Here is a 21,149-nt window from a genome sequence, read left to right as displayed (position 1 = left end):
CTGTCCCAGAGAAATTGGAGAGAGATGTACACAGACACCTCTCAGCATTAGCTAGCATAACCAAATGCCTAGGGTCTGTGGGGCTGAGGTCCATGCTATGGCAGATAAGAGGAAAGGAGCAGGGGGATCCCTGCTTGAGCAGTGAGCGGCAGTGGGGCAGGAGGAAGCGAGGCAGACCCTGCTGTGTCTGCAGTCTCTGCCAGAGCTCCAGCCAGGGAGCAGAGGAGAGGGGCTAGCCCTGCTGTGGAGCAGAGAGCCCAGACAGCATGCTGGGGGAGTCTGGTTTATCTTAAACCAGGAAGGGGTCTGGGAAAGACATTGCATACACCAATTTGACCCAAATCAGTTAAGTCTGATACTACATTCAACCAGGTTCATCTCAAACCAGTTTCAGCCATTTTTAAATGGGTTTATGTGTACTGAACACCTCCTGTATTACAGGTTTAAACCAGTTTCTGATCACTTAAACTGGTTTATGTGTAACTTCTGTTCCTAGCCCCAGGGTGTTCAGTCCCTGAGCATCTTGTGTTTTACCTTCCCTAGAGCTGAACTTCAACACAACCTCTTTTCACATCTCATAAAGACTTTCAACACTGGAAATCTTTTATTTGCTCTTCAAATTCCCTGATGCTTCAAAATTCCATTTCATAGCCTGTAATCTTTTCATAACTCCTTTCTCTTGGTTTCACTTGCCCTGGATTTCCGCTTTCTAAAGGATACCTTTCAGACCCTAATAACCTATAACCAGTCTTGAATGAGATCCCACTTGGGGACACCGGGCTGGAAGAAACCATCCATGTCAGCAAAGCTAGTCTCCTGCTACAGCAAGCAACTACTTCATATAAACCCTTTTGAACCATGCTGCCTTTTATCTTGCCTCCTGCTTCTATTTGGTTTAGGAGACTTGTGCGACTAATAGCCTCTATACAGGACTTAAGATTTTCGTTTCTTTACCTGAGTTTTTTTGTGTTTCTTTTGGTTGGAGAGTTTTATCTTTCTCCTGTAAGCAAGGTCCTTTTTTCAAAGTGTAAATATTACAGTACTATTCTTTTCCCCCCAGTGATCCCACAAGGAAGGCAACATTTTAATTAAGTAAGCAAATTTGATTAATAATCCTTAACTATAATTCAGGACAACTCCTATACTCCTGCATGCACAGCTTAATGCAATCAAAGTTTAAGTTCACACTGGAGTTGACACAAAGCTCAGTTTGGTTCTTGAAAAAGATCTCTCTAAGCACAGTGGTTCCCCTTTAATTGGGTATTCTACAAGCAATCAGGATGACTGACGCATGAAAATCTGGAGCTCCTCTTTATCTGAATCCTGATGAAGTAAAAAGGTTTAATACTGGATCAATTTACTTAGATTATCTCTTCTATACCAGGTGCAAAGTGGCAACAGCAATCCCAGTCATCTTGCCATTTCATTTAAATAGTGTACTGGCAAGCCAGGTGAACAAGCAAGCCTTGGTCTATAACACAGAGCATCTATTGTTGAAGCAGCAGAGACAAGATTATGTGAACTGAAGGGCATGGCAGTCGCAGTGCAGCCAAGAACATGGCAATGCAGGTCTGCCAGCAGCCATCTCCATCTTCTGTGCTAACCATTTTGAAAATTCCAGGTGGCAGTATTATGTGGCTTCTGTGACTGCACAGATAAAAAGCATTTGATTTGCCAAGAGATAGTTGTAAGACTTGGCTGAGGTGTATCGTATGAGAAAAGCCATTTGTGACACCTGAAACCACACAACATAAAGAAGCATTTTTCCTTTCAGCATCAATTTGATATTGTTATTTAAATATCTGATGATTTCAGATAGTTTTAGAACATACTGGTCAGTCAACTTATTCATGGCAGCTTTGGGGGGGTTCAGTGGAATTTATGCAGGAAGAGAACTGAAGGAGAAAACAAGCTCTTTTAGGTGCGAGTGTAAACCCTTATGGAAATAAATCATTATGTTCAGAATGTGAGTAGCTTTTTTTTCTTTCCTTGCTTTAAAGACAGTTTTCAATGGCAAACAGACTACCACTGAGTTCATAACTTCATGTGCCAAAACAAAAAGGGTCTCTTCACCTCTCAGTAACTACCAGACTTTCCCTTTTAGCAACAATTTTTATCTATTTTCTTTTGAAAGGATCTAGAAATACAGTACCACCTGTGCCCACTCTGATGTGCAACCTGGAACGCTAACACTAAGCCTGACATCACCCCATCACTGTTGTGAGGTAGGTCTCCCCTGTCCAGTGCAACAATGATACTAGTATCATAGTGACTTCTTTCATACATACAAACCCAGAAAAACAAAGGGAAAATTAACACAAAATAAAAAGATGGCAAAACACTCTACAATCAAAACCAAACCAAACCAAAAACCCAGACTAAGCTCCATTTCCCCAGCACCACGTAAGAGTAGAGCTTGATTTTGGGGATATTTCTGATCTCAGCCCTCCCAAAAGGCTGAAATGAAGGGCCCCCAAATCACCTTACAACCATGGGAGGCACCTTAACACCACAGGTGACATCTTAACATATGCAGTAGCTGGGCATGAACACTACTACTATTTTAACTACTCTGATTTTCTGTGAAGCTTGTTTTGGTGCTGACCTACTTGTGGCTCTAGAAACCAAAGAGATGCCTGGAACTCCAGCAGTATAACAGGGTACATTAATAATGTGCCAAAAAATATTATTACATACTCTATTCGTAACCACTTGCCAAGCCTGTCTGGCCATATACTGATTTTGGAAACTGTAATCTAACTCACGCTGAACTCAGTGGACAAACTCTCTTTAGCTCCTTTCTACGTAGACTAAAATATATGACAATTCTGCGACCTTAACTTTGAGTCAATCTTACTTCCAGAAAGTCTCATGAAACCACAGAAGTCACTAAAAATACCTGTGTGATTAAGAATTATAAAATCAAAATCTAATTCTTGAGTCATTTGAGGCTGGATGTACTGGCTCCATTTGAACTGTCTGACTTTCCCTCCGAAGTGTGGGCTGAAGGTTAAATGGCTGTGTTTTCCAGACATAGATGGGAATTAAAAAGTGGGGAAAAAACAAAGTGGAAGACTGGATAGTGGATACCAAAACCTTTCAGCTCACATGAATGAGGCAAAAAACAAGAAACAAGACAAATCGTGTAAGTCCTCAGCAGTTAAAAAAAAAAGCAGCATGCCACAGTGTAGGAAAATAACACACATTTTGGGTTAGAAAGATGAAGAGAGCCAAGCACCAGATTAATTTTGTACTGAGGAAGCCATAGTATCACCTGAAATACAGCCAGCGGCTTTGGTTCCTCTCTTCCACCGATGGAATATGGTCACCAACTCTAGTATGGCATGAAAATGGAATGTAAATAACATAAAATGCTTATAAGACCCAGCAGCTTTATCAAGCTACCAAGTCCAAATAAAAATAACGAGACAAAGCAAAAACAATATCCCCCAAAAAACAGACGTACAAAAACGAGTGCAAAAAAATGACCAAGTGACAAAAAAAGAAAGAATAAAACAACACTACAGGAAGCAGCAGTTGCAACACTGTATGATATGAACATTCCCATCCATAGATTGTTTCCTTTCAACCATGTGATGATGTTCATATTCATAAACTGTCATTTGGGATCCAAGCAGCTTTCCAACAGAATCTTTGCATGAGAGAAAACCAGATGCAACAGTTATTTCAACCAGTTTGCACTGCCTCACTCTCTCACGCTTTGAGCATTTAAAGTAGCAGTCAGCAATATTTCCTGGTGGCTCGCCAGAATGAGTCAAAGGTGGGTCAGCGCTAGGAACCAGCCCTACTGCCCCACTGCCCAGCCACCCAGTTGTGGTATGGGAAAAGCCCCTTGGCCGAAAGGCATGGAGGGTCCCCCCACCCACCGCTGCACTGAACTCCCAGCTCTGTGATTGGAAACCAGCCCACAGGCCGCTGACCCCTGATCTAAAGAAAGCTGGGGCAGGAAATTGTGCATGAGAAAGGTCCCCTCTACACATGCATGGGAGGAGGCACAACTGTGGGATCATACATTAGAGCCAATCTCACCTTATTGCCAGTGCAGGGGGACCCCATCCTGGCAAGAAGCAGGGTCTCACAGCTGGGAGTCCCACTCGCTGAGGGGGTTCCCAGCTGCAGGGGTCATGTGCAACTGGGGTTGAAAGATCCTGCAGCTGATGGGACTCTCAGCCCCACAACTGATAGGGCTGCTGGTTCCAGCTGTGCCTCAAGCAACCAACAGCAGAGCCGGGCCAGGGAGCTCCATCAGTTGTGGGGCTCTCAGCCCTGGCTGCAAGTGTGGTACAGCCGGGACTGGTAGCCCCAGCAGTTGCAGAGCTCTTGGTTCTGGGTGCGGGTGAGGCACAGCCAGGATCAAGTGCCCCCTGTGGGCTGGGGGTTTCAGGCACCCGAGTCTTAGAGATCATGGCAGCCACAATCTCGGGCTCAGGGTTTTCATGCTGGGCATGGTGCACCCCTGCAGCTGTCAGCTGATGGAGCCCCCAGCCACAGGGGAGATCCTGCTACATATGCAAATTAAAGCTTGATAGCAACCAGCTAAAAAGTCAGAGCGCATTTTCAGTGTCTAACTTTATCATGTGATAAAAAGCTCCAACCAGCTATAACTACTTTGTCCATCTAGCTGGTCTTACGGTAACTGCTCAATTAACAAGTTAATTGTGCAATGCATATAATGTATAGAGGGGGCCAAAGAGGCTGTTTTATCCTATTCAACTCAAGCAGCCAAACACAATGGGCAACGCAGAAACAGGTGCTTCAGCTTGGTTATCCATTATTAATCATTCCCTCTTAGAGAAAAGCCACCTTGAATCATGATATTTTTTAAAAACCACTCTTACCCACTTTTCCTATTGTATAAAAATGCCATTTATGTTTAAAAGGAACAATGTGATTTCATCATACCCACACACAAAACATCTGTCAAATAAGCTAAGTTGAACACACATTTGAAAAAGGTAAGAACAAAGATTGCCTTTTTCCAGTAGCCCAATGCTGTCCAGTCTAATATTCCATTTTTATTGATTTTATCTTTGTCAAACTAGCACGCTGATGTTTTTCCTAGAGCTCTCTCTCCATGTCAGGCTTTACTTATTTTTTGAAAAACTTCAGCATGAACTGTTAAGTTGTTACAGGACAGGCTGAAGAAATATAAGGTAAAAAGCATCTGTGACCACTGAAGTATGTCCCCCACACTCCTGACTTGGACTGGAAGCCAGGATTCCTGAGCTTTATCATCCTTCTGCTGTCAGCAAACAGCTGGAAAGGCCACTGACTAAAGGTATGCATCTCTCACCCATGATTTAGTGACGGGTCTTCATAAAAAGTTAACAATCTATTACTGTTGTTGGTTACCTCATCAGCTTTCATGACAAAGGTCTCTGCAGTGGATCTGAAGCCAGTGACCCATGTGATTGTCAGTACATTGTCAGTACAATGCCACATGACAGAAATGTTTTTTCTCAGTTTGCACTTTTAAGACCTCAGAAGTTACTTCTTCCCTGCTCCATGCTTGACACAATGTTAGAAAGAATGTTACAGTTGCAAAGTCAATAATTCAGAGGATAGCAATGCTCAAATGGGCAAGTAAAGGCACAATGGGATCTAATGCGTGATCCACACAATTGCGCTTCCTGCTACAGTGCTGTAGCACTGAGGTGGGGCAATGAGCAGTGCAACCCTGGGTGCCAAAGCAAAGGGGTGCCAACAGGCTCTGCCCAGCCAGGGTGGGGCATGGGATGGAGTTGCAAGCGGCTTGTTTGGGGGTTAGGGGCTGCAGAGATGGGGGAGGGAGGCAGCTCCTGCCACTGCATGCACTCCTGGGCAAGCATGGGAGGGACGTATGCCCCCTGGATCCATGTGCGGGTGCAACGGAGGGCCGCTGCTGCAGGCTTTGCCCTGGGTGCCAAACTTCTTGGCCACGGCACCATTCTGCCATGCCACATGTACACGACAGGAGGCATAATTGTGGGATTGCATCTCAGATCTCTTCATGCCTTATTGCCAGTGCCAGGTGAGCCCGGGTTCAGGTTCTGCTGGCACTCTCACTGCTGGGAGCCCCTTTGGCCACGGAGTGCTGAACATACTCCCAGGACTAGGAAACTGCAGCCATGCCCTGTGGCTGCTGGGATCCAGAGTCCTGCAGCTGTGGATACTGGGTGTCAACAGCTGCGCAGTGTGGCTGTGATCTCTCAGCCCTGGGGACACACCACACATCCCTGCAGTTGAAAGACAGCAGCAGCTGCCATCTTCCAGCTGCAGGCATGCTTCAGAATCCACAGCTGCCTGGCATGGCCAGGGCTGCGAGTCCCCTCCTCTGGGGGGACTGCCAGCCCCAGCTGTGCATCCCTGTGGCTGGGAGCCCAATCAGCTGATAGGGCTCCCAACCACTGAAGCAGACTCTGCTACACATGCAAATTAAAGCTGGATAGCAACCAGCTATAAAGCCAGCACACATTTTAGAACAATACAGCTAGTTGGAGCTTTTTATGGTGCAATTCTTAATTTGCCTGTGTAGCCAGTCCAAATTAATAGTGTAATTAACCTGGTCATTTCATGTAGAGTGGACCTTAGTTCTGGCCCTTGCATTGAGACTTCAGTTATGTGATTACATAGTGTTTCTTCATGGGATCTTGCCTCATTCCATGAATACCGTGGAGAGCACTTGCTGAGTAAGTTGCTATTCAACATTTTGATTTATTCCCATTGGTCCGTGGGTGGCCTCAAAGCTTATTTACTTCAAGTTCTCATTTACCTTTTTGTCACACATGCTTATCAGTTTATTCTTTTAAAACAGTTCTATATGCTTAAAGCAGTCAGCAGATACTCTCTGTCACTTGACCAAAAAGACTTGAATTAAAAACCTAGTGACATTATAGGATAAATACTACTATGTAGCATTTAAAAAAACCCAAAAAACACATGGAGGTATTATATCAGAAAATCAAAGCAGAGTTTGGCAAGTAAAGTGTCATTAGGATACACAGTTTCTGAGTTTCAGAAACAAGTTGCAATAGGTATGCTTTGAAATGAATTATTTTCAGCTGCTTCTACCATGCATTCCTGCCGCCTTAGTTTAAAACAAGTCCTGAACATAACAGAAGATGGTAGTTTGCAGTTGTTTTCATTCATTCCTTTACTGAAATAAGGAAATAGTCCATACTGGTCATATATTCCTAATGAAAAGTGGCAAACCATTATTTTGCACTATAAATACAAGAGCTCCATTCTTCTCTGAGAAGTACAGTGAAATTTTGAAGTCAGCCACATTTTAAAGAGGAACGCTGCCAATGTTTTTCATTTATTGTTTGTCAGATTCCTCTGGCTCTCTGAAGTTGCTAGGAAAATGTTTCTTGGCTTTAATCACTGCACGGGAGCAGATTGGGCTTTTACATCTTTTTTTAAATGCTGTATTTTCCAAGCAAAAGAAAACATACTCCTACAACAAGAACGGTTTATCATCCATGCACTTAAATATAAAATTTTCCAAATACTTGTATGAGATCCAAGAAAGTCAAACATCTGACTTTATAAGAAAAAAAATAGCTCTTGCTAAAACTTGGCTTGTTTAATCTCCAATACCTGAATCTAAAAGAGATGCAATTCAAGCACGGAAGACTGTTATTCATGTTAATTGGATTCCTGTCATCTCTTGTACAAACTGGCATCTTAATGGCTTGATAATTAAAACACAGCTGAGAGTCAAGGTAACTGAAGTACACATAGTATGACTATTAAGTCTACCCACTGGACATTTGTAATGTATCATGTTCCAAACATACCTGCTGTTTTAGCATGGTAGCAGTGAACTGCAGTGATTTAAAGAATTAGTAATGCAGAACTTCAGTCTTCCTGTTTTAATTGCTTCCTACCTGACCCTTAACCTTAATTTCATGCATGAAATAAAAGAAAAGGTTTTAAAATCTTCACATAAGTAGAGAGGCCCCACTGTCAGAAGTGGAAACCAGAAAATGCCAAACATTAATCCCACCTGCCATCATTTATGAATCATCAGCATTAGACCAGTGACATTAAACAAGTTTTTGGCTTCTCCAAACAAGCCTTCACTGCAAAGCTGATATGGGCCCTTCCTGAGTGCTGTCTCCAGCACCATTCCATTCACACACAAACTCTCTCTTCCTAGCCTGGGTGATGCCAAGAGGCTCATTAATGAAGATGTGAAATGCTAAGAATAAGTAATTGAATGTAATGGGATTAGGGGAAATCCACTCTGAACTTTACAGTCTACATGCATACAAGCATAACAGTCTACAACTGTCGACATTAAATGAAGCTCATGGACTGCACCTAGTTGCTGCTCTCTCTCTCTCACATAATCTAGTAGAAGAAAAGCTGCCATTCCTGTTTCATAGATGTTAGGGGCTGGAAGAGACTTTACAGATCATTGGGCCCAGCCCCCCTGCACTTGGCAGCAAAGACTGCTGGGATCTTAGAACACCTTGCACAAAAACAAACACTCTTTGCCTTTCAGTCTCTTGCACTGCATTTCCCAGCAATCTCATCCTCAGGTGCCATCTGTATTGGTAAATAGTACCAGAACCCTGGACTCCTTAGCTGAACCCTAGATTTTAGGCTGGGGCTTCTTGTTGGTAGTTAAGACTTTTCCTTTGGCTTTGTTTTTGTTCCGCATCTTCCAGTGCCTCACTCCCCAGGCCTCAAAGGATGAGAGACTAACATGTTTCCTGCTTCTAACCTCCACTAGGAAGATCAAACCAGTTTTAGTCACAGCTGGGATGCTTTTTAGTGGCTGGGACTGTATCATGACATAAGTATTTATTGGAGTTAGTTTCTAGTTCTTCATCAGTTGCCCATGGCTGCCACCTCCTGGTATAAGTAGAGTTTTAATTTCATGTGGCTTCTGAGAAGACAGCCTCCAGTCCCAATGAATACTGTGCAATGGTAACCAGACTCCTGTACTACCTAAAAACCACACTGTGAACACACATATATGCTCTGCTAATACTTCTTGTACAGAGCCATTTTTAAACAACAAGATTAATTTAGAAGTGAGAAGCCAAACAGAAATAAAAATGAACCATGACTTATTGGCAGGCATGTTTTTCCCAACTCCAAAAACATAGCTCAAGCACATATCAAAAAACTTTCCTGTTTTGATACTACAGTTGTTTTCTCAAAGCTATTCTAAAGGAGGTATCACAGTCCTGTTCAGTGTTACCAGGTGTTCTGCCTCGTTACCCGAATGACTGATTTTTGGGAGTGCTCCTTACATAAATACCCTATGAAAATGTCATGGTGTCATCCACTGATGAACAGCTGGAAAGTATCAAACTATGATGTCCTACAAAATCATCAACAGAGCAGTCTCACCAGAGGACCAATGTTCTGCTGAGATCCCTACAGAAATATTCAAACTGCATTTAATTTCCCAGGCCAAACTATCAATAAAAGTTCCTCACTCCAACCAGAGAGGTGCGCTCCACCCTCAGTCACAGAACATATTGATAGACCGACAGTATTGGCATTATTTGCAGTTGTCCCGCGTCAAATTCTAATGCAAATACTGGTCAAAGTCTGGCCAGCTGTTTGGCATTTACCCTTCAGCCACCTTCCAAGCAAGGTGGTCTAATCAGGCTGAAGCAATAGTGGTTCATAACAATCTTTGTCTGGCTTACAGAGTCCGACAACAGATGCATAGGTCAGCCTCTAGCAACAGCTATACTGAGATGCATAAAGCAGATGGTACTTTATGCCCCATTAAAAAAAGCAGCACTGCAGGAGATAGATGCGTAGTATGCAGTCTATACTTGGAACCTTCCAGCAGGCATCTTCCTGGACCCCAAGGTTTTAGACTGCAATAGGGGGCCTGACTGTGCTCTCTCATACAAAGGCTGAGGTTCAATTGAGCAGCCACATGCAACTTTATATCAGCAGAGCTGTTAAAGTGCACTACTGAACTGGCCACCATTGCACCCCGCCATGGGTTATTTAAAAACATGTGGGAGCCTGACAAAGTCCCAGCCAATAGGAAGCAGGAATCAGTACATTGCTTTGCAAAACTAGAGGTCAACATTCAGACTGCAGCAATTGCATTATTGTCAGTTTCTGGGAGTCTTCTCAAACTCCCTCCCTGCCACCAAGTGTTTTCTTGCTGGAATTCAGGTACTGATGTTTCATAAATGCTGCCTACAGCAATCCAGTTTCACTAATGTTTATCAACCATAAACACTGTGCCTGCCCTACGGATATTAGATATTACACCAGGAATCCAAATCACCCTTACATACTGCGCTCCTCTTAGAGTGAGCGACACGTAGCTCAGGAAGTGCCATCAGCACTATGACCTTGACTATGCCGACTCTCCTCAGGAAATCAGCCAGCCACCTGAAATCTACAGTTGACTGCTTTGAGACAAAAGCTCCACACTCACTTTCCATCTCTCCTGGACCAACACCAAGGCTCAGAATCTGGCAGATGGAAAAGTCAGTTCTGCAAAACAGCTGACTTAACAGACCCTCTGTTGACAGAGATAAAGAATGCATCTCAGCTCCAAGCTGTATTCTTTGGGCAGGTGACTGCTGAATGTACTGGGAAAGACTGCTTTATTGAGTCTTTAATGGCTTCACTGTGGAGGATATAGAGATTATGTAAACTGCAGACTGACATGAGAAATCAAGACCCACAAGATCATGTCCTACGTATGTTATTGTATGGAGCAGAGGGGTGGACATGACTGAAGAGCGGCTTTCGGAAACTGGAGACATTTCACAGAGACTGGCAATGTTGCAAAACTCTTCCTCAGATAACAGATCAAGAACATTTCCAGGTGATAATTGTGGAGATGTTAGTTCATCAGATACAGAAGTTGGGTACTGAGACCCCATTTTCTTTATGCAGGATACAAGCAACTCATTTATGTCAATGAATATAACTTATATTAGGTTAATTAGTGCTCTGACTATATTAACCATTCACAGAATATCAGCCTTTAGGTTGTACCAGAGTCATCTCCCCCATACTCGTCCTCATTCAACTGCCTTCCCAGCTTTATTGTATATAAACACCCTACAGTGGACAAACAGCTAATAAGCACCAGGCAGGTTGTTTTAGGACAGTGGTCCTCAACCTGTTGCTTAAAACAGGAGAGACCCACCAACATTGTTCATCACATCAAATTTTGTTTTTCATATATACCCTTTAAGAACAGCAAAGCATGAAGTTTCCCCACAGCTCTTAATTTGTCCAGTAGTGTTGTCCATGGGTCAGCAGAGATTAGGCACCACTGTTTCACCCCATGCCCAACTAGCATTGGAATCTATTTGAAGGCATTAAAATTCCCCAGTTTTAAGACTGTACTAACCTAATGTTAAGCCAAGAGAGCATAGGTGTTGTGCCTCCACCGACAACCCAGACAGTGAAAAAGACGATAAGAAGAGTTGTTGAGAACATCATTTGATGGGAGTAAGTAGCAGTATCTCGTATGGCCAAAGCAAATGCCATGGCTCCCCTAAGACCTGCACAGAAAGAAAGGAATGAATGAAGTGAACTTTGTGAATACAAGCAACAGCCTTCACACCACTTTCTTTCACTTTCCTTTGTGGATTTTAATTACACAAATGCAAAGAAAAACAGACTGATTTGACCATTTCAGATGGTCAAAGTTTGTATTGGATAGCCCTATATCAAATCTACCCACCAGTGACATCTGGCAGACAGCAGAAACAGTCAGTGTGTGCTGGGATCCACCTGTGCTCAAGTGACCATGGTTCCTTAGATATTATAGTCAGCAGGCTTAGTTACAGCTATCACTAATTAATTATTTATTTAAACTTATACCACAATTAAGAACCGCGTACCTAAGCCCTGGAGACAGCCCTACTCTTTTATACTCCCCTGCCTTTTAAAAAAAAAGGACTCAGCTCTGATTTTTACTTATTGAAAGAACAGCATGGACCAAAACTTCCAGGGGAGGGGAGGGAAATGTGAAAGATACTGGTTGTCAACTGAATCAAGAAAGAGAAAGTTGGAAATCAAGAACGTCCCCGAATTCAGAAGAGCATGAAATAAATTTCAGCTTATTCCCACAGTTCAGACAGCAACGTTACTATGAAATAGTTATGAAATGGAAGAGTATTCTGGGTAATCACATGCTTACAAGCAAACATATATCCCACTAGGTTGCAGAAGTCCAACTGTAAGGCCTAGCCAGGCAGCAGTAACAGACCCATTTGTAGTTTAAAAAAAAATATGGCATGTTTTCTTTGCTAAAGAAGGAAATGTACTTGTGTGAAAAGTGAGAAAGTAGAGAAAACTGCCCTATTAGTAAAATATCTGGTTTACTTCAGACTTTTTCTTTACATCTAAACTATTTTTCAGGGCAGCCATATTTATGAGAGCATTTGCCCTGCCATTATGAGAATATTCATTCCTTTAGGAATGAAAAAAGCAAACTTTTTTATTCAATTTTTCGTTTCATTTTTGAAATTTCACAAATAAAACATTTGAACAGTATTCATGTTAATTTTGCAGGTATTACCTGGCTCCCAGAAATCTAAAAATTTCTATCAGATGCTTTGTAAATAACCGTGAAGCTGAAGAATGAGAGATAAAACTGTATAATTACAGCTAAGTAAATTTCCACGGCACTATTATCATATATACTTTTGAAGAGAAGGGCTTTTATAAAAGGCAAAGGAAGGATTTTACAGAAGAGGAAAATATGTTTACGCAAAACAGAAATATGGGGTCACAAAAACTTTACCTGCAAACATCATCATATGCTGAAAGTTCCAGCTGATTTTGTGCCTTCTGCCCAGATTCAATAAGAAGGAGAGAGGGTAGATATGTGCAGCTCTACCCAAGAAGATTGCAATCTGATTATAAACTGAGGTTAAGGGACCAATTGTCTTAACATCAACACCAATGGACACCTGATTTAGCACAATATTAGGCATTGCATGTCTAAATCAAAAGTTAAGCTACTCTTCTACTTAGAAATTAGAAATTACTTAGACATGTACACATATAGGACCTGACAGTGAATCAAAAAATCTTTTTTGTAGATTTATTACTTAGTATCTTATTGCAGTATGAGTTTCACACGGATCATATAAACCAATACTATTTGATAGAGATTGAAATTGACAAAGAAATATTGATATTTGCAAACATAAAAATAAGAAAATTTAAAACAATGCATCTTTGAAACCTCCCCCCAACCCTCCTCAGCTTGGACTTTGTGTCTCTACTGAAACTGATAAAAATAGCAGGGACCTCAGATTCCAAAAAGGGCAGGTTTAATTATGGGGCAAGTTAAAGGAAAATAGCAAGGGGTGACCTCATTCTGGCTCTATTAGGAAGACCAAAAGTTTCCTAATGGTGAGTGAATGATTAAAAAGCTAGTGATGATCCTAACGGGCTAAAAATTCAGTAGCACTACACATCAACGGCATACTTTCAAAAAGGAATTTGAGATTGTTGAAAGAAAATTTAAGCCACTTCATGGCCAAACAGAATAAACTTTTCCCCCCCTCACCCTATTCACTGTGCTGTGAAGCATTTGAGTACGCCAATGAACAAATACACAGCATTATTTTCCTTTCACCAGCTTAAGAGATATTTCAATGAAACTCTTACAGGAACATGAGGAACACTTAGGGGAAAAAAACCCCTAAAACAAAAAAATCCCCCCAAAAACCCACACAGCTCTAATAATTTGCTTTGGTAAACACAAGTTTCAAAATGAGCTGGAGTTCTACTCATAAGAAATAGCAACAAGAGAAGCCTGGCCACAGGTTTGAGAACAGAAATATTGAAATGGCAACATTAGGAAGGGGAGGTATTCTCATTTCTTATCACATTTACAAATGTATCCTTTCAGGGACTGTGAAGCCCACAAACATAGCCCTTATGTTCAGTTTATGTTTGTGAGGCAGACGATTAGGATGCAGTTAATGGTACAGGGTGCTCCTTCCCACCCACCAGCCTCCTCTGCAACTATGGCTGCTGCTTTTCCTCTTAAAACTGTAAATACTGCATCTTGCCAAAAAAAAAAAAAAAAAAAGAGAGGAGGGTGCAGCTCAAATGGATTTTAAACAAAGAGGAAAAATAAAGACAAGAAAATATGACATTATGACACATTATAGAAGAAGTCTTTTTTCTGGAGAAAAAAGAAGAATCTCACCAATCAATCAAAAGCCAAGAGCACATTTGGAAGGGGACACTTCCATTAGTCCTGTCCTGAAGCTTAGTTATTCAATTCCCTTCAGAAGATGCAGTGGCACAATGCAAAATCCATGCTTGGTTCAGGAGAGAATCTGCTCAGAAGCAGAACATTCTGCCTTCGGTAACCAAAGAGAGCAGAGTGAACCCAAAAATCCAAAACTTGCCCACTTGAACTTTATTTAACACTTCTGTATAACTGGGCGAGAAAGGCAGGGATAATTACAAAATGTCGGAGACCCTTTGTAAATAAGCAGTTTCTCTCAGCACATCAAAAAGTGTGGGAAGCAGAAGGGCATCATGAAAAAAATCACATGGTCAGTTTCATCCTATTTTACCAAAGCACCAATGCTGACAAAGTTTCTTGGTATTCAAAAAATGAGATTTTTTCAGGACCTTGCCTCCTAAAATTAACGCAAGTCAAGTAATAACAGCTGTGAGACACTAATATGATTTGCTTATGTTGGTTTGAGTATGTACACATTTTGAAGCCCCATTTCCAACCAGAAACAACCCAAGATCCAATGCTTTAAGCTCCATTATTATAACTGCAGAGATCACATTTGTATTCAGCACCACATATATGGAAAGATGTAGCAAATACTTCAAAGCTCTTGGAAACTATTCACATACATCACAGCCCTGGGGCTCGGATGCCGCAAGGTCATTAGCTCTGCAAAGGGAGCTGAAGGTTGTTACTATCCCTGCACTTGTACCATATTGCAGGAATAAATACCCAAGGCAAATACCATGCCCTCTCTAGGCAGCATGAGGGGTCATGAAAGTGCAAAAGACATTTTTTTTCTGTACCTGATAACATGAAAACAGCTTTGTCACCAAATGGGAAGCAAGAAAGGATACAAAAGCTCCAATGATGAAAATTGGACTGAATATATGTTTCTGGAATGTAAACAGGGCTAAACCCATGTAGGAAAATATGAAGTTCTCAGCCAGGAAGTGCAGTACCTCAAAGAGCTGGGGAAAAAAGAAATATTTTCAGTTACTGTGCAAATCTTCAATGTATGAAAGTTACTCGAAAAAAAATCAACACTATCATACTTTGTAGACAATGGATGCATTCTCACCTGCTTAGTTCGGCTCCTGGACTCAACTGACAGGTTGTTGTAGGTATAATGAGCCTGGGTAATTCCACAGAAGAGAACGGCTACCACACCTGTTGACAGAGAAGGCAGGATGGGGAGAGGGCTTACTATCTCAATTCAAGTAAAAATATGATTTCTATTTCCATTTCCCTTTCCAGCCTTCACTATGCTCATGGTTTAATTCACTGTTCTTTAATTCTTAAGATTTTACCCCTTGTGGAGATATTTTTGGTTGTATTGTTGGCCAAACATTTTACTTAGGCTAAGTACAGACAATCAAAAAGCCCTAGGCTGAATCAATATACTTTTTACAGGTTACTCTAAGATGTGCGGATTGCACCAATAAGCAAGTGAACAGACATTCACTTCTGATTCTGCAAATGCAGCCACATGCCTGCCATGGCACAGGCCAGAAGCCAGGGGGTGCTAACGCATGCCTCCATGCTCAGCTGGAGCAGACCACTTGGGCCAAAATAGCCCACCCACCCCGAAAGGGAAGGGTTTGCAGGGGAGGTGCAAAGCATCCTGGGATGCTGGGGGACTGCGAGTTAACTTGAATACGGAGAAGATTTGGGACAGAAGTTCAATAAACTGACTTAACCTACATCAGTTAAGTCTGATACTACTATAGCCATCCAGGTTTATCTTAAACTGCTTTCAAACATTTTAAAACCAGTTTATGCACATTGACCTTCAACTGTGTTACAGACCTGAACTGGTTTCCGATCACTTATACCAGTCCATGTGCAATTTCTCTCCCTAGCCTTAATGTCAGAAGTCATGGCTCACAGCTAGCACACACCACAGAATCCTTTCAGGCCCTTTAATGCTGCTTAAATAACAGGCCTGGCACTCTGCCCTTATTCCAAGGGAAAACCTATAAACCAGGTACTCTTAGGCTAGCTCTCTAGCTTGCAGTTCCCTGTTTAACAACCATATCCAACTGTGCTGGTACTTCTAAGTTCTTCTACTTTGGCAAACTGTGACAACAGCTGATTAAAGCAACTCAAAACCAGTATCCAATGAAGTAGCTATTAATTGCCAAAGAGAACCCAGTATCTAGGAAAATGAATTAACATGAGAGAGTCCCATGTGCATATTTCCTTAGCTAACCTTAACCACTCTAGAAGATCCAGTTTATTCCCAGCATTGTGATTGGGACAACCACCACATTTGCTGCAGTCCCTGTATCTTTACTTCAAAGGCTCTTTTCTAGCAATTGCTGTCAACCTTTTTAAGGTTTCACATTCTTCTTTGATCCTAAGCTGTCAGCTCTGGGGAAAAAAGGATCAGGCAAGCCTAGATGGAGCCAGGTAGGTAGTTATTTCCCTGTCTATCATAAGTAGGGATTCTGGTTTTCTCCGATTAAAAAATCCCCAGTTTTTAGACTGAAAAAAGTAACCCCAAATCCACGTTTTTCCGTGATTAAAATGAAACCCCTTATCAGTAGTGTTTCATTTTAAAAATCACAGAAAAATGTGGATTTGGAGTTACTTTTTTTAATCCAAAAATTGGAGATTTTTTTGTTTTAGAGAAAACCAGAATCCCAGATCATGAACTCCTTTGAAGCAGTTTATACCAGCTGTGTTTCCTGTGCCATTGTTTCATTTCCTGTTGTTTTTTCCCCTCTATGAACAGCTTCTTTTGACTGAACTGCTTGCAGTCAGTCATGTTAATATCCAAATGGATAAAATGAAGGACATAAAAGGTTTGTTGTTTGCTTGTTTTTAAATAAAAATCATAACCTGCTCATTCTATACAGCAAGTTAGAGATAATCTCCCCCTGTTATTCTTCAACAAAATATGCTACAGGACAGAACTACATGGTTCTTATGAAGCAGAAAACACCTAAATCTAGGGGTTATAGTAACTGTTGAGAGAGTCAAATGGGATTTCTTATCAAAAGAAATTTGCCTTTGACTTAAGTCCAAAATTGACAACATACAAAATATCAGATCAATTATATTTTTCATTGGAGATATCAGAGGTTATTACAAAACTATCTAAAGTTGCAAGAGTCACAGACTAGATGGTACAGAGGTAACTAAGCAGGTACAAAGGAAAAAAAAGGATTACAGGTAGGGATCAGAAGCATTAACTAATAAAAAAGAAAGACCGACTCTTTGGGAAGCCAGTGTGGGTGTTGTTAGTGTGGGTACAAGATTAACGTTAACCCTGTTTTTGAATCAAGATCTAACATACAGACAATAAAGGAACCCACATTTTCCAGAGGTAGCATTAAAAGTGTCATTAAAAGCAGGCTTAACAGGGAAGTGAAAAGTGGAGATGGACAAATGCTTGATCTTTCTGCACTTGAATTGTGAACTCACCTGTAAAACCACAAGCTTCAGCTAACAAGAATGTGCTCCAGGACATCAAGAAAAAGAGAGCAGTCTCCAGCAAAGGAAAGCAGTGTAGTTTGGTAAACTTGGTCACTTAAGCACTTGGTTAAGGGGTCAAAAACTGGTTCCTTTGGCTGAAAACTAGTACAGTTACATTCACTATTTGCCAAAAACCCCTTGTGCACAATGTGTCAATCTGAAAACCAGGAGAAGGCTGGAATCACAAAACCAAGCATGAGGATACTTCTAAGTTTTTCCTGTAACTGTGCAGATACACATGCCAGCTTGCACATGTTCTGGTATATGTTATTAAGAAATGCAGCACAATTACATATTTAACCAGGCACACACAAATAGAAACGACTATACTAGTGCCAGTAGCAACAACTAGATCTTATGTTACATTTTGAGATCTACTGAGAAAACCATTTGAGGTCAGCCCTATTACTCCTATTTTACAGCTTGGGCTGGAGGTCTAAAGGCTAACGTCTTATGGTCACTGGGTTTTCTAACACTGTATAAGAAGCTGTCTGGATTTTGAGTGCTTCATTGCACACCCTGGATATTACCTTGTTAAACTGGGGAGAAAAAAAATGCACTCCTTAAATGACAAATACAAAATGAGTCCAGCTGACAATTACATGACTGAAGAGTTGCAGTCTTTTTCCAAGACATACCTAAAATCAGACAGGCATGCTCTAATGTGCCACTTTTCTACTAACCTATACACTGTGCAAATGTATAATTTTAAGACTGAATAATTCACCTTTAAAATGTGGTAAATTTTACATCTTTGATGCAAAGAAATATCCCAAATTCACTGAGCTAGAAAGAGTATGACTTCAGCCTCATGATAAAGACAGTCAGCTGAAAGGTGAGACGCATCAATTCTGGCTCTTGCTTCAGTGAATTTTTGCTACCATCTCTTCATTGTCATCTTCCTCATCCTAAACGGTTCTTTTCCAGCCAGAAATGCTCAGTGAATTCAGTAAGATTTGTGTTGCAAATGAACAATGCATGACTGAACTTCCAGTATTTAATGAACCCATCATGACAAAGAAGTGTGGATTCAAGCTAAAACAAATTATATATAAAGATTGTTAAATACCAGGTCCTCACATTTCCTTAAAAAAGGTCTTCTAAATAATCTTCCTGTCCATTGTCAGATTAACCAGATTTCTTCCCATTCATCAGTAACAACAGCTATTGCAATTGCTTCTATGCAAGTATTCATGTAATTTACCTGTCTATTAATGATATTCTGAAGTTGAACAGAAGCAAGTAGTTCTATGTAACCACTGATGGCCCCACAGGCTAGTTTGTAAACAACTGTGTTAAAGTCTTGTTAGCTGGTTAAGCTTCATAGATCTAAAAATTCAGAATATTAAAAAGGTACCACAAGTCCTTTTATCCTTTCTTCTTTGTGCGTGTTCATTATCAGGATCATTATGGGGATCTCAGACACCTGGTCTTATGTGAATGTGTAATAAGATACATTTCAGAAAAAATACTCTACAAGATGAAAAGTTATGGACCTGATTTTTTAATAAAATATTGCCTTCTGATTCTTTTTAAGTTGGTTTTCTGAAGTATACCAGATCAAAGCAAATCCAGCTGTGGTTGAGTAAGCATATTTAGAGGTGAAGGTTTTGAGTAGTTCATTTGATGAAGCATCATAACCTCTTATTCACATCACATTTAAGACCTAATGCCTGGTCCTGAAACTGGATCTACACAGAAAGACCCTGTGCACCTGTGTGAGGTCCATTTCAGATCAAGCAGTAGGATCAAACTTGAAAGTAATGGGAAAGGTCAGCCAAAATGGGGTATAGTATTATAGCAATACTAATAGAAATAAAAGTTTCATTTGAAAAATATCTGATATGAGATTTCCTGCAGAAAGATTAAATGTAGGTCCCTCAGCAGGAGATCAAAGAGTTACTTTTTATGCCTAGGTGCATAACGCATGACGAAAGAAGAATTACTCACCTGTACCATATGGTCTCAAAAGCAAATTTCCTTTCATGATAAAAATAGCATCTTTTTAAGAGCTGGTTTACATGGCAATGCTACCCATTGAAAACAATCAAGATGTAATTCAGGCCTGGCTTGTGCTTTTAAATGTTATCAGTATAATAACATTTGCTAAAAGAGGTCCGTTTTAACTGATATACCAATAAAGCCAGAGCCTGGAAATAATCATACAGATATAAATAAAAGTGACTTACACTGGTACTTTTTGTTTACTGTACAAATAACTAAAAGGTGACATATAACTGCTGACCATGACTTTATAGAGGGCGTAGAGTAAGGTAAATCATGTTCGGCATCATGTCGGCTAAGAAGGGTTGAAGTGCGTGAGGGCCAGGATGCTGGACCAGAAATTAAGGTTTAGTGTTCATGCTCTGACACTTTGGAAGAGCTAAAACACCAGAAAGGATATCAGAGCTGTCACCACCCCTGTCACTGCTCCCATCATGAAAGAACCGCTGAAAATTCCAAGGAAAACCCCAACCGATTTGAAAAATGCTGCTGCATCAAAAGCATGGGTGTTTTCACCTGTTGGCTGGTAGGCTACTATAGATCTAGGGAGAAAGAAAGACATATAATAATGGTGGTGTTATGGACGACATCAAAATCTTTTACTCTTCCTCATTAGCAAGGGGATTCTTTATTTTGCTACTCGTTTTCTACACACCAATTCTCTTCTGTCTGATAGCTATGCTCCTCAAAGCAGTTCACAAAACAGAATGCATTAGAATATTTTTTTCAGACCCCACCTACATTTGTCATAGACCATCAACAGAAAATTGTTTCTAGCAGTGGGCATTTTTGAGAAATTTCCATCGCTATAAATTGTTCTGGGAGAAGCAGCAGTGCAGCCATTCAAGCCTGCAGTTGCCCCTTTTCCACAGATCAAACATCAGTCTAGGGAAGGTGCGGGGAGCAGAGGTTGTCCGACTCCTCCCGGGTCTAGGGAGACTGGAGTAGCAGGGCTTAAAGTGCATTTAAGGGGGAGCTTCTTCCCCCAGAGCCATTTCAAAGCTGGTGGCCAAGCCCCGGAAGGAGGCTGTGGGCAAAGTAGTTTCAAGTGCTGCTTTGAGAGGGTGAAGTGGGAAGAAGATCTTCTGGAATGGGCATATTTCTTCCCCCAGAAGAAATTGAAGGAACACGTGTATGCTCATCATTTCTACTGGGAGAACAGTGATTCTTCAGGTAGAAATGTAACACCTGACCATGGCCATAGTAAACCTTAACACTAAAACAAAGATACAAGGATTTCACACAGCGGAAGTTTAAGCAGTTACTTACGAAGACAATACGATGGCAACAGCATCGTTCAGAACACTCTCCCCAAACAGAAGGGCGTAGAGATCGACATCAGCATGCAACTCATTAAATATTGCCAGCACAGTAACTATGAAAGGGATAAGAAAAAAGAACTTTCAGTCTTGCTTATCGCCGTAAGTGGCACTAGAAAATATTA

General features: G+C 41.1%; 1 protein-coding gene and 1 long non-coding RNA gene across 5 annotated transcripts in view; one reads left to right on the top strand and one right to left on the bottom strand.

The window, feature by feature from the left end:
* Positions 1 to 21,149, bottom strand: part of SLC9A7 (solute carrier family 9 member A7) — a 115,420-nt gene that overhangs the window by 25,305 nt on the left and 68,966 nt on the right. For 3 of the 4 annotated variants that reach the window (XR_002099871.1, XM_019529429.1, XM_019529426.1), the window contains exons 6-13: positions 20,975 to 21,080; positions 20,106 to 20,247; positions 17,651 to 17,756; positions 15,303 to 15,391; positions 15,079 to 15,192; positions 12,758 to 12,869; positions 11,357 to 11,510; positions 3,275 to 3,334 (exon numbers count right to left, since the gene is read on the bottom strand). Coding sequence is in view for 3 of the 4 variants with exons in the window: in XM_019529429.1 (XP_019384974.1) it covers positions 3,275 to 3,334; positions 11,357 to 11,510; positions 12,758 to 12,869; positions 15,079 to 15,192; positions 15,303 to 15,391; positions 17,651 to 17,756; positions 20,106 to 20,247; positions 20,975 to 21,080 (883 nt within the window). In the remaining variant the exon portion in view is untranslated. The remainder of the gene's footprint in view (positions 1 to 3,274; positions 3,335 to 11,356; positions 11,511 to 12,757; positions 12,870 to 15,078; positions 15,193 to 15,302; positions 15,392 to 17,650; positions 17,757 to 20,105; positions 20,248 to 20,974; positions 21,081 to 21,149) is intronic. The other variant, XM_019529427.1, reaches the window with a different exon arrangement.
* Positions 16,497 to 21,149, top strand: part of LOC109306151 — a 20,895-nt gene continuing 16,242 nt past the window's right edge. Inside the window, exon 1 of the long non-coding RNA XR_002099872.1 lies at positions 16,497 to 16,507. This is a non-coding gene — a long non-coding RNA (uncharacterized LOC109306151). The remainder of the gene's footprint in view (positions 16,508 to 21,149) is intronic.

This window comes from Crocodylus porosus, unplaced genomic scaffold (assembly GCF_001723895.1).
Source record: "Crocodylus porosus isolate Cpor-Errol unplaced genomic scaffold, CroPor_comp1, whole genome shotgun sequence".
Classification (NCBI taxonomy): Eukaryota; Metazoa; Chordata; order Crocodylia; family Crocodylidae; genus Crocodylus; species Crocodylus porosus.
The sequence above is the reverse complement of the archived record's forward strand: the minus strand, read 5'-3'. Positions and strand labels throughout refer to the sequence as shown.